Genomic DNA, 13,137 nt, shown 5'->3' with positions numbered 1-13,137 from the left:
AAGAGAGAGAAGAGAGAGAAGAGAGAGAGAGACAAAGGGAAAGAGAAAGACCTAGGGAGACGAGAGAGGCCGCGAGGGGCGGGAAGAGAAGCGAGAAAAGGAAAGAGCGAGAGGGAAACATCCGGGATGTTTTTCAGAGAGTGGGAGAGCTACGACGAAAGTTCCTTGCGCGATGACCACGGGGAGCATGGTGGGGAGGCCGACAGGCGTGGCCTTGATAAGGACCGCCCGCTATTTCCCCTTGAAAGCCACGTGCTCGTCTGCGAGAACCAGAGAGAACCGCGGAGGAGACGTCTGTCAGAACCTGCCAGATACTGTTTCCCCCCGGGTCCAGCGCGTGGCGTGCCCTTCCGAGACGCGGCGGGCCCTTGTTCACCGATCTGTATGCTCGATACGCGATGCCAGGGACATCCTCCCCGGGGCTATTTCGGCCGGCTCGCTGGCTCGCGTAGAACGACGCGGAAAGAAATCGCGTCTCGCGCGCATCTCTCGCACAAGAGCAAGGAGAACGGAATCGTGACGCGAACGGGCACGGAGGCGGCGGTGGCGGCGGCTGCGACGGCGGGCGACGGAGGCAGGAAGGAGGAGGAGGAGGAGGAGGTGGAGAGAGACTTCTCGGGCCGCGTAGGAAAGAAGAGAGCCGACCGGAGAGAACGGGCGACGGAAGAAGGGTAGAGGCTGGACGACGAGAGGCGGAGCGAGATCCGATCGATCTTGGGGGAGTCGGTGCGAGATCTCCCTGGAAGCCGCAGAGAGGAAGCGCACCTTGGAACGGAGGCGAAGGAAAAGAGGAACGGACGGCCGAGGGAAGAGGGAACAACTCGGCGAGAAAAGGGAAAAGGCGAGGAAAAGGGAACGGCGAGAGGAGGTGTGGAGACACAACAACCTCGGACAGGATCAGGGAAGAGGAACAGAGAACGGCGGCGGGACCGGTCGGAGGGAAGCGAGCAGAGAGGCGAGGAGGTAGGCCAGGAGGGAGGCGAGGAGGAGGGGGGCCGAGGAGGGAGGCAGGTGGAGGCGGTGGCGGCGACGGTGACGGTGTAAGCGAGACGCAAGGAGCGGAGGACTTCGTGGGGTGGAGAGGGGAGAAGGTTTCGGTCTCTCTCTCTGAAGAGAGATCGGCTCTTCCGCGGACGAGCGCGTGCAGTCGCTAACCGAGGCCTATACTTGTCCGTCGAAGGGTATTGGTTCTCGAATCGCGGTGCCGTACCCCCCGAGTCGCGGACGAAAGAAAAGGAAACGACCAAGACTCTTTGACTCCCCTTGGCGCGCGTTCTTCTCGCGGGTCGACGTTCGTTCGCTCGTTCCGCCGGTTGTTCGTCCGTTCGTTCGATCGTTCGATCGGTCGATCGATCGCGCGCGCGCGCCCGTGCGCAGCACGCAGCTCTTCTCTCGTCGGCTATCTCGACCTCGGGTGTACGAGGAGCGATAGGCGCAACGGCTGCTGCTGCTCCTATCGCCGTCGCCGTTGCCGTTGCCGTTGCCGATCGGGTCGTGTCGCTGCTCGGGAAGCGGGCGAAACAACGGAACGGGCCGAACCGTTTGCTCGGGATCTCGGGACTCGGGACTCGGAACACGGGAGAGACGGCAGCGACCGCCGATTTCAGGGCTCGATACAACTCCATTATTATCCGGGCCGGCAGAACCGACAGAAAGCTTCGAGGAGGGTTGCCAGGTATCCTGGCGGCGGCGGCGGCGGCTGTACCGTGCCTCTCCCACCACCTCTGATTCGGCGAGAACTCGGCAAGGGTGACACCCACCCCTCGAAAAAAGCCCTTCGGGGGGTGAGTTTCCGTGAGGCTCTCGACATCGCCCGCAACCAACTACAGTCACTCAACTGTCGGACTGTCGGCATTACGGTTCTTGCGGCCGAACTCTCCTGCTTTGACAGCTGACTGCTCTCGACTCTACTCGACTACTACTACTACTACTCGTGGATCGTGGACGAGGGGGCCACCGCACCGCACGCTCGTTTCTTACTCGCCGGGATTCCCCGGGCAATGGCCACGCGCGACTGTCCTCGCCGATGATTTAAAAGCACCCGCGCGACGCGACCCGCTCTCGCCCGTCCACCGGTGATCCGCTCTCTGTGCCTCGACGAACGCAAACACGAAACTCGTCCTCGAACGGTAGTCCCGGACAAGCCTATCGCCGAGCCGGCCGGACGCGACCAACCGACGACCGCCTTGTTATGTGCGCGTTCTCCGGCCGCCGGGAAGAGTAACCTGTGATGTTCCTAATTCGGTGAGTGAGACGACTTGGTGCATGGTGTTTCGCCGAGTTCGAACGAGACCGATCGCGACCACGGACACGTCACCAGCCAGCCGGAAGATGAGGCTCTGGGTGATCATCGGCGCCCTCGCGGTGACGATCCACGCCTGCATCGCCGAGATCACCAGGAACAAGAACCGCGGACGGGGCTCCATGTGGTGGTAAGTCGACGTCGATCCGTCCGTTTGTGTCCCACCGTTGAATTACCCGCGGGGACGCCCGCGTCGTTCGGATTCGCGCGACCCGTTCCCTCGGGATCGAATCAACCTTTCGGAGTTTAATCGCGCCGCGCGTTAACACCTGTCCCCCCGAATCTTTCGCCGGGGGTACCGGTGGCAGCTAACAGGGACCGGGCGACCGCCCCGCGCGCCTTCTTATTACTCCATTAATCATAAGTCGCGCGGCACGTGCATAAGTCCCGATCGGCCGAACGATTTCTCGTAGGAACAAGAAAACGTTCGATGGACGTTAGATAATGGCTAACTTCATTAGCCGGGTAATAAATAATGCGCGGCGGTGTACGCGATCGGAGAGCACGTACAGGCCGAGCATGTATATGCTTGCGCGGGCTGTCTCGCGCCGGCTAGACGGGCTGGACCCAACGGGCGCGTTTACAACCGAAAGAGATAGTCACGGAAATATCCACATAACGATAAACTGCCGGCGATAAATCAGCCAGGCCGCGCGCGCTGCCCGGCCGCTTTTCCCCGGCCGCCGCGCGAGAGTTGATTTAAGACGCGGCCACGCGCGCAGGTAATTATTGCCTACGAATTAATTAATCTAATACGTCGGTAAATTCGCGTGGACGCGCGCACGCCGGGACAACCAGCCACCTGGATTTCGCAGTCGGGAGTAATTTATCGCGGCGAAACCATCGGCGAAAGGCGGATCGGATCGACTTTTCGGTGGATTTACGCCGGCCGGACACGACGCCGGTCGCGGCTCCCAAAATAGACGCGGATCGACGCGATACCGTTCCGCGGCAACGGGAGGAATCGCTAATCGATTCCTGTCGAAGAAAAGCGGCGCCGATTCTGGGTGGCCCCGTGTCGCGCGACCCGATACAAACGTCGATCGCGGCGATGGAAAACGGAACTCCGGCGAGGAGCCGATTCGTCGATCCGCTGTCCGATCCGCTCGTTGCTCGAAACCGCGTCGCTCCTCGAGCGTGTCGACGACTTTCGTTCCCCTCCGATATAAAAAGACGTCCGTACAATATTTTGACAATCGTGACGCCTACCGGTGCCGCCGGCCCCAGCGTTCCGACCTGGCATTTTCCTATCGGCGAATTTCGAATAGCGACGCGGCCACGGTAAAAACCGGTAGCCGCGATCGACCAGGATTTATCGCGCTCGTTCGCGAACGGAAACGTGGGATAGACGTAGGTACGGGTACGGGTCGCGCCGGGACGAGCAGAGCAAGTCGGTCGACCGATTGAAAAAGACATCGAACGATTCCGTTCGGACTCGTGACACGTCGGAGCAGGTTGAAGGCGTCGCGGAGCGGACTCGGCGATCGAAGTCTGCACCCGCGGGCTTCGATCGATTCCGAGTCGATTCGGAGCGAACGATCGCGCGGAATTTCGTGCGGATTTTTGTCGCGTGGCCGCGGGTCGTTATCAGCCCTCTCGACTCGATAAATTATTTCGGCTGGCAGGAAACACGTGGACGGGCCACGAAAGTGGAGGACGGGGGGTGGTCGACGGGACGGGAACGGAATCGAGACGGGGTCCGCGAGCTTTTCTGCTCGACGCGAATTATACAAGCAATAGGTACGTTCCAACCGGTCCGGCTCTCTCGGCGGTTTCTTGTTTATGGGCATCGCTTATCGAGCGCATCGTCGAGAACGAAAACGAAGCGACGACGGGGAAGAACGGCGTCGACGCTGCACGGATCGACGCGTGCAGTCTGCCGAGCGATCGCGACAGCACGTTCGCGAATTTCGGAGAAGATCGTAAGTCGTTTCGCTTCGTTCGTACTCGGCTTGACACTTCGTTCAAGAGTTTAAGGAGGGTCGCGCGCGTGCTATAGCGATTCGGTTTATTTAGACGAGAGGCACCGATAGTGTCAACGAGAAGCAGACTTTTCGCGGCGGCGTATCCCGTTCGGGTTCTCGTCTGTCCGTTCGTTTGTCTGTCTGTCTATCCGTCTGTCTGTCTGTCCGCCTGCTTGCCAGTCTGCTAGCCGTCAAGAAAGTCGTTGACAACGGAGCGCCGACGGAGCGGCGGCGACGCCGATTAGCTGTTTATTATGGACGGCGACGAGTGATCCGATCCCGCGCGTGTCTGCTACACTACCCTCCAAAAATCGTAGACACTTTATGGCCTATAAACCGCTTTTTTCTCTCGAAAGTTCGGTCACCGCGGACGGCGGGCGCACAGGTCGGTCCCGTATCTATAATAGAGCGCCGAGGAAACTTTTGAGCGGCGCGGTACCTCGGGAACGGAAGCCAGGAAAAATAATTAAACGTTTTCTGTTTTCCCGAAGGCTCGGCTCTCGAGAGCGGGCGAGCGTGAGTCGCGCGCGATCCGCCGTTTAAAGACGCTCGTAAACAACGGCAATGGTAAATAGCGGTGTCGCCGCGGGTCAAGGGTCGCGGGGATTTCAGGTGGCCGGTGGAACGAGGCGATACACCTTTTCTCGAAAGTTTGCACGTTCTTCCCACGAGGGGACGACGCGAGCAGAACTCTCTTAAGCGTTTTTCTGCGCGACGCTCGATCGATCGAGACGCGAATTCTTTCGCAGGCCGGACTCGACTCGCGCGGCAGCTTGATTTATATATACACCCAGGCTACCGTTGACCGAAACTGTTGAACCAGTTTCGTCTTTCGAACTAATCCTTCACCGCGCTCCTCCTGCCGGTCCTCCTCCCTTCCCGAGCGTCGCCGTCGATTCCCTTTTCTTTCCCCGGGGCTCTCTTTCTCCTCGGCGTCGTATCTGCTCCGTCCGCTCGTCTCCTCGAGTGTCCGAGGAGTGTCGTTTTTACGCGCCAACGAAATTAGCGACGAACGAACGCTCGAGACATACCGATCGCGCGATCGCTCCGAAAGGGATCCCTTCCTGGACCAGCCAGCCACCCTCCTTCCTCTCCCCATCGTCCGTCGTCCATCGTCCGCCGGTTCGGAACCGGCCGATACGCGACCAAAATCTGCGCGCGAGACGCTTCGAATCTCCGCGGAAAAAATGGCTAACCTCGTTCGTTTGTTTCTGTTCAGGGGAATCGCCAAGGCGGGAGAGCCGAACAATTTCTTGCCGATGTCGCCGGCGTCCCTGCACATGGATCCCACGGTGTACGCGACCTTGAGGAGAAAGCAGAGGCGACTGGCCAGGGAGAATCCAGGGGTGCTGATGGCGGTGGCCAGGGGCGCGAACCAGGCGATCGCGGAGTGCCAGCACCAATTTCGCAACCGCCGATGGAACTGCTCCACCAAGAATTTCCTCCGTGGGAAAAATCTGTTCGGCAAGATCGTCGACAGAGGTGAGCACACACGCACACACACGAGCGCGCGCGCGCGCAGAATTTTCCTTTCTATTCCGCCAGCGGTCGGCCCTCTTTTCCGCCGCCGATCTTCGCCGGCTAGCGCGGCGCGGCGCGGCACGGCGCTGCGCGGATCGAATTCAATCATCGTTCGTAGAATTACGCGATCGCGCCACACACACCGCTAATTGGAACTCGGAACGGGGAAAGCGTACGATTTCTTGCGATCGCGCGTTGCTCTCGGAATCGTTGCATGTCCCTTTTTTCTCTCGCGTCGCGACCATCCGAATGATTCCGACTGTACGCTGCGTACGATACGCGCGGAGAAATAAAAGGACCGCGAGGCGGACTCGTTTCGCGGCCAAAAAACGAGCCATTGTCCGACACAACCGGTATCCTCGATAGAGATTTACAGGAGACGAGTTTCGGTGGAAACGGAGACGAGCAGAGAGAGAGAGAGAGAGAGAGAGGGAGAGAGAGCCGAATGAGACGGCGAAGATGGTGGAGGAGGAGACGGAGAGCGGAGGTGGAGAACGCGAAGGAAGAATAAGAGAAAGGTGTGACGAGAGGAGAAGGATGGTCCCGCGATCCCCTAAATTGCATCCGACAAATCCGTCGACGGTGATATCGTGCGAATGCCTGGACAGCGTGCCGTCGCGTACAACGACGCGACGCGACGCGACGCATCAAAGAGGGTCGTTGTCTCTTTCGATCACCGGCAGTACGTGATCGATAATCGTGACGATATCGGCGAGCGGGCTCGTACCTGCGGCCCATCGCGCTCGAGTTTCAACGCGGTAATATCGTTAGCCGATCGATCGGTGAAGCACCGTAGAAAACTAACCCTTTGGCCGCATAATTAGAGTACCGGTAACCGGATTACGGTTAGTTAGTCGTACGCGATAATTTCGCGAGGCACGGATCGGCCGCGCCGCGGAGCAGCAACCGCGATTTTTCGAACGACCAAGACGAGAGAAACCGGGCGCGTCGTCGGGCGACGGTTCTCTCGGTTCTCGAAGGGTTGACGAGGGGACACGGGGATGCGAGGATCACGGTGCCACCGCGCCGAGGAGGACGCGAGGGGGTCGAAAGGGGCGTGCCCTTGCACCGAAGACCCCGGGCACGTGCCCTCCACCGACCAGATGTATGTTTTGCAACCTGATAATGGACCTTCTTGTACCAGTTCTGGCTCCCCTGCGGCTCTTTTAGATCTCGTCGAGGCGATTGTAAGCCGAGCTTTTTCGCTCGACCCGTTGCTCTCCCACCCCATCGCATCCAGTGTCCCCATATGGCCACTTATCGCGCTGGTAAAACCGAAAAAAAAGAGGCACGGGTTACAAAATAGCAGAGAGATCGCGCCGGAGAGTGCGCAACCCTTTCGCGACGTCACGCCATCCGCCGAGGGGGGTTGATCTTCGCGCGCCACCCCTCCGTTCGTCACAACCTAATAGTTTTCCCTGTAAACGCGACGAAAAACGGGGGATCGGCGAACAGACCGTGAAAACGTCTACCTAATAGTCGCCAGATGCGCGGACGTCACCGTTTCGGTGGCCTTATTAGCCGAGCCCCGCACCCCTTCCCCCTGCGTCTCCGTCGTGTCGCATTTGCAAACAACGTCGAGAGACACCCTCGAGAGAGAGAAAGAGAGAGAGAGAGTCTTTGTCGTACCGGTGAAAATTGAGTCGTAAACGGATTCATCGTTTCGTCCGGCCGGGCCGAACGAGGCCTCGACCTTTCACCCGTTACGATTCCCTCGCCGAATGGAGGGGACCGGTTTCTTCGTTTGTCCCCGGTTTGTTCTCTCTCTCTCCTTCTCTGCGCGCCCCGTATCGTTTGTCATCGAACCGATCCCCGAGATTAGATCTGAACGAGGCACTGCTCGGGCCCGGTTAGGCTCGCGAGTAGATCGCCGGGGAAACGCAGATCGCTATCGTCGATCCGTAACGCTCGCGCGTACTCATCTGTATTTGGAGATCGAGAAGGGGGATCGCGGTGACTGGTTGTCGCGCGCCGGCCTAAACGGTCGTTTCCGGATTACGCCCGGGGTTGCGCACGATTACGCGTCTCTCTCTCTCTCTCTCTATCTCTCTCTCTCTATCTCTCCTTTCGTGTTACGAGCAATCTTTGGATCACGCTGGATCTGGAAGATCCGACCGACGGCATTCCACGAAGGAAGATCGTTCGAATAAAGGACGGCCAGGAGGAGTCGAATGTTTCGCGCGTGTCCAGTCTTCGAGGTTGCCGGGATACTTTTGGAGGCGTTTGTACTCGATATTATAGCTGGTAGTGAGTAGGTTTGCGGCCTGTAATCATTTCGCCGCCAAGAGCCACCTACCGCATCGGCGTTCTACCCTCGGTTTCGCTCGCTCTTCTCTTCTCTTCTCTTCTCTTCTCTTCTCTTCTCTCCTCTCCTCTCCTCTCTCTCTCCTTCCCCGGTTCTCGGCGCCTGCGAAGCGCGCCTCGCGCCACGCGAGCGTGGAACCCGAGCCGTAGCCTAATTGCTCGGTAAACTGCGAATCCCGCGAGAGAGCCTCCGTGCAGCTCGCGTTTTCCGCCGATTTCACGGACCCGCGAGCCGCGGGAACCATAAGCTCGGAAACATAATCGGCGGGGTGCGCGCGGAAATTTCGCATTCGCTCGGGAGAAGACGAGCGTTCTGTTCTATTCTTTTTTTTTTTCGTTTTGTTTAAGTTACCAAAAAGTTCGGAGGATCGCTCGGTTGTTAACAACGGAGGCGCGTAAATCGGCGATTGAATAAATAAATTGGATCGATAGCGGAGCAGCGTGGCGCGGGTCGCGTCTTATACGGAGACCCGGTCCGTGGTTTTTGCGACGGCGTTACGCCGCCATAAATCGCGGCCTATGATGGGCTACATGTGTCGACGGCACGCCACGATTTCTTGCGAAAACGTGAGCCGCGAGCCAATGGGCCGGCCTCTCCGACCATCGGTACCCCGTGATTTTTACATCTTGTTTGCTTCCACGGTCTGAACGCACGAGTTCCCGCGGCACAGAGGCTGGCCTATATGGCGGTCGCGTTTTCGCGCCCCTCTAGCCCCTCGCGCGAACCACGAGACCCGCTCTCGCATTCGAACGACACGAGCTGGTCGATGCAGTTTTTCGTGGATCGATGTTGCGGCTGGTCGCACGACGACTCTCTCTCTCTCTCTCTCACTCTCTCTCGGCTTCTCTCATTTCCACGCTGCTTCGCTGGCCTCTCTTTCGGTCGCGATTCTCCCTCGTTTCTCGGCGCTTTCGGCTCGGGGCCCGGCGAACGGTCCTCCTCGCGGTAGCAATAATTTCCGGCGATCTTATCGGCATGGAATTTCAGAGCGGACAGAAACGTCCGCCGTCGCGATGTCGCTCGGCCGGATCTCGAAGCTGACGAGTCGCGCTCTCGCTCTTCTCGAGAGCTAGGTATCGCCGGATCGCCAAGCTCAAAGCCTTATCTCGAGCGCGAGCCGTTTCCTCTCTTCGTCCTCACGAAAGAAACGGCGAGCGTCTCTCGCCGTCCGAACAGGTACGCGAGACCGTGGCTGCTCTCGGGCCTAGGAATTTCCATCGATGGCTGTTTGCCCTACGGTGACCAGCCGTCTCTCCACCTTGCTCGCTCTCTGTTTGCACGATAAACCGAACGTCAAACCGTTTATCGCGCGCGCCGAAAGTCGAAGACCGGGCGCGTGCAAACAACCGATCTCCACGGGATTATCGTGCCGCGCTGCCTCTTCTCTACCTCTCCTCCTCCCCCTCCTCCTCCTCCGCCTCCTCCTCGTCCTTCACGGTTTTATGGGCCGATAACGATTTTTCGCTTCGACGATAGTCCCGGCGCTTATCTCGATCGTAAAGCCTTCGAAGAAAAGATCGTTATCTCTCGGAGTCGCGCAACGGCACCAGGTGCGCGAGAACGGATTTCGTCGATCTCACGGGCGGTCTCGGTTTTCGCGAGGAAACCACCCACCGACCGTGTAATCCTCTCGGTCATGGGTAGCGCGGAGGGATGATGAGGAATAACATGTATCTGGAACCCAGATGTAGCAGTCTTGTGTTCCTGGGAAACAGGTAAACGTAACAGGGTGGAACGGCGTAAATCTTGGTTCCCGAAATATTCCCGACGCGAGCGCTCCTCCGTTCGGGAGCCTGAAGAAGGGTCTCGTCGCTACCGTGACACGAACCTCCGGTCTTCGCCTCGGACGACTCGGGGATTAGGGAAAATCGGTTCTTTATTTTACCTCTCTTTTCTTCTCCTTTCTTCTTCGGGCATTCCGCTTTTCTTGCGTCTACTCGCCGTGAAGGCTCCCTGCGAGCGCGCGCACGCAGGAGCTTGCCACCGAGGCTTGCCAACGGCGCGCGGAAAACGCTCGTGACGAATACAGGATCTCCGCTTCGAAATTGGACGCGGTCGATCATCTCTCTTTCTTTTTCTCGGCCACCGAACCGTTTGACATCTCATTTCCAGCTTCGCTCGATTTCTCGGACCCCGGCTGGGCCGTCATTTTACCGTCGACGGAGGGATATCGACGGTGTTCTCTAGGCGTCGATACCGTTCGACGAGCCTCGGCAAACTCGGTGATACCGGCGCGTTATCTGCGGCGCGATAAACGCGGCAATTTGCGAAACGGCCCCACCTCCTCGCGGCTCCGATAGCCTCCCGACAGGTCGCAAAGGTGCCGGCAGGCACCTGCGCCTTATGCAGATAAGGTCGAGGTGCCTCTCGGGTCAGCCCACTCGGGGTTAAGGTCGCGCTTCCTCTCTCTCTCCTCTGCCTCCTCCGTTCGTGCCGTTCCTCCTCGTTCTTCTCGTTCGCTTCTCCTTGTCGGTTGCTCGCGCCGTTGCGGGTTCCTTCTACACCTGCGCCCTCGCAGGTAGTCCACGCCGAAGGATTGAGACGTTCTCTGCGATCACCGCTCGCTCGCTCGCCTCCCACGATATCGACCGCCGTGAAAGTTTTGTCCGGTAGCGAGCCGCGGCGTAGGGCGTCCGCCGGATTCGCAGGATTTAGAGGGAAAGATGTTGTTGCAGGCTGCAGAGAGACCGCGTTCATCTACGCGATCACGAGCGCCGCCGTCACCCACAGCATCGCCAGGGCCTGCAGCGAGGGCAGCATCCAGTCCTGTTCCTGCGACTACACCCATCAGTCGCGCGCGCCTTCCGGCTCACGCGACTGGGAATGGGGCGGCTGCTCGGACAACATCGGCTACGGCTTCAAGTTCTCCCGCGAGTTCGTCGATACCGGCGAGCGCGGCCGTAATCTCCGCGAGAAGATGAATCTGCACAACAACGAAGCCGGCAGAGCGGTAAGTCGCGTGTCTATCTACGTTTGCGTCCCATTCGTGGACGACGGTCGAAGCGGAAAAGGTGGCGAGACTCGACGGTGTTACGTTTTCCCCTCCGCAGCACGTGTCCTCGGAGATGAGGCAGGAGTGCAAGTGTCACGGCATGTCCGGCTCCTGCACCGTCAAGACCTGCTGGATGAGGCTGCCGAACTTCCGCGTGGTCGGCGACAACCTGAAGGACCGCTTCGACGGCGCGTCCAGGGTGATGGTGAGCAACGCGGACCGGGTGCGGGGCAACGGGAACGCGATAGCCAGCAACTCGGCCAGCAACTCGGTGCACGGCCATCGGGACGGATTGGGCCGCCGGCACAGGTACAACTTCCAGCTGAACCCGTACAATCCGGAGCACAAGCCGCCCGGGCCCAAGGACCTCGTCTATCTGGAGCCGTCGCCGCCGTTCTGCGAGAAGAACCCGAAGATGGGGATCCTCGGCACCCACGGCAGACAGTGCAACGACACCAGCATAGGCGTGGACGGCTGCGACCTGATGTGCTGCGGCAGAGGCTACAAGACCCAGGAGGTGACGGTCGTCGAGAGGTGCGCCTGCACCTTCCACTGGTGTTGCGAGGTCAAGTGCCAGCTCTGCAGAATCAAGAAGACGATACACACGTGCCACTAGAGCTCGCCCACACCGAGAGCCCCGCCTTCCTCCCCCTGTCCCCCGTCGTCCTCTTTATCCCTGCTCCACGGAGAGACTGCATCCTTCCCGGCGAAGGATGTCCTCGTAGTCTCCATCGCACAAACAACCCTCGCGCCCAATTGTCCGAGACAAGGTGGTCCAGGTGATCCTACCGCGAAACTCTGCGGAGCTTCCGACCGACAGGGGAGGCTCTCCTCTCCCAGTATTACGCGTAATTTTTGCTGATCGGCAAACAGATCGACGGAAACCACGACGACGACGACGACGACGTTCTCTCGTGTATTTATTACGACGTTCCATGGACGCGTACTGAAGAATCGAAGCGGCGGGGAGCGTCGGGAGTTCCCTGGATCCGATCGGATCAGAGGAGACGCCAACGTTTTATGTCTCCGGTCTTCGAAATCCCGAGATCTTCGGACTCGTGCCACACGCCCTTTTGCACGTGAATGCGCGCAAGGCGTACTAGACTCGTTATTTATTCCGGTCCTCAGGATCGCGTGCTTGTATATACGTATAGAGTACGGCTAAATAAATAAATAAATAAATATATATATATACATCTTATTTATATATACGTATATATATATGTATATATGTATATATAAATACGAAATTATAAATAAATACAAACGCAAATATATGAATGTAAAAATATATATGTATATTTTTTAGGATCGCGTTCGTGAAACAATCGCGCTAGAAGGCCTCGTTTTGTACATAATCGACGTTCCCGAGACGAAGAGCCGCGACGCTCTGCGCGCTAGAGAGCGGATAAATTATTTTTGTACGTCTCCCAGCCCTGTTCTACCCGGAGCCGACTGTATCCCAGACTTCCCCTGGTTAAGACCAGCGTTTTAGACCTCCCGTTCAGGCCTCGTCATTTTTCCCTCCGAGAAAACGGTGATCAAGTAGCGCACAACAAGACGAGACGAGCCGAGCCGAGCCGAGGCGAGGCGAAGCGAGGCGAGTCGAGTCGACTCCCGATATCGTGTTCTTTTTTTGTAATTTATACGGGACGGAAAGACGTTGTAAGATGGAGAAATTGGAGAAACGAATAAAGGTGCATTCGAGTTGAAAGTTGGACAGAAGCGTGTTTGTGTGTGTTTATAACCGGCGGGCCGAACGAACCCCTCTGCGGATTTTCCGCGGAGACAGCGATCCCTCTCCCCGCGCGAAATATAGTCGACTGGTTCTCCGGACTCGGACGACTTCATAACTCCTCGACCGGGCGAATATCGTGGGAGGCCCGTGCCCCGAAGAAGACTGGTTCGACTCTCTCCTCTTGCTCCCTCCGTGGCGGGGCAGCCTCTCTCGTTCTCCCCCCTTGTGCCCCGTCCGTGTGCCGCATCTCGAGAGCTCCTCTCTCTCTCCCCGCGCGCGGCCTTCCTCCCCCGCGGCCGTTTCCCATCGTGTTCC

The 13,137-nt window shown here is 58.5% G+C and overlaps 1 protein-coding gene across 1 annotated transcript; it reads left to right on the top strand.

The window, feature by feature from the left end:
- Positions 1 to 1,002: 1,002 nt before the first annotated feature.
- wg (Wnt family member 1 wingless) lies at positions 1,003 to 12,798 on the top strand. The gene is made up of 4 exons (XM_033472847.2): positions 1,003 to 2,432; positions 5,486 to 5,748; positions 10,768 to 11,042; positions 11,143 to 12,798. Exons 1-4 carry the CDS (start codon positions 2,266 to 2,268, stop codon positions 11,698 to 11,700), a joined length of 1,263 nt encoding a protein of 420 aa, XP_033328738.2. The 5' UTR covers positions 1,003 to 2,265; the 3' UTR covers positions 11,701 to 12,798.
- Positions 12,799 to 13,137: the final 339 nt, after the last annotated feature.

Source organism: Megalopta genalis, chromosome 7 (assembly GCF_051020955.1).
Source record: "Megalopta genalis isolate 19385.01 chromosome 7, iyMegGena1_principal, whole genome shotgun sequence".
NCBI classification, from domain to species: Eukaryota; Metazoa; Arthropoda; class Insecta; order Hymenoptera; family Halictidae; genus Megalopta; species Megalopta genalis.
The sequence above is the reverse complement of the archived record's forward strand: the minus strand, read 5'-3'. Positions and strand labels throughout refer to the sequence as shown.

What these genes read in the sequence shown, in the direction of transcription:
- wg (XM_033472847.2), top strand. Translation starts at nt 2,266, where the DNA reads ATGGTGTTTCGCCGAGTTCGAACGAGACCGATCGCGACCACGGACACG. An exon ending in GGACGGGGCTCCATGTGGTG is followed by an intron (nt 2,433 to 5,485) that starts GTAAGTCGACGT and finishes GTTTCTGTTCAG; the next exon opens with GGGAATCGCCAAGGCGGGAG. An exon ending in CGGCAAGATCGTCGACAGAG is followed by an intron (nt 5,749 to 10,767) that starts GTGAGCACACAC and finishes ATGTTGTTGCAG; the next exon opens with GCTGCAGAGAGACCGCGTTC.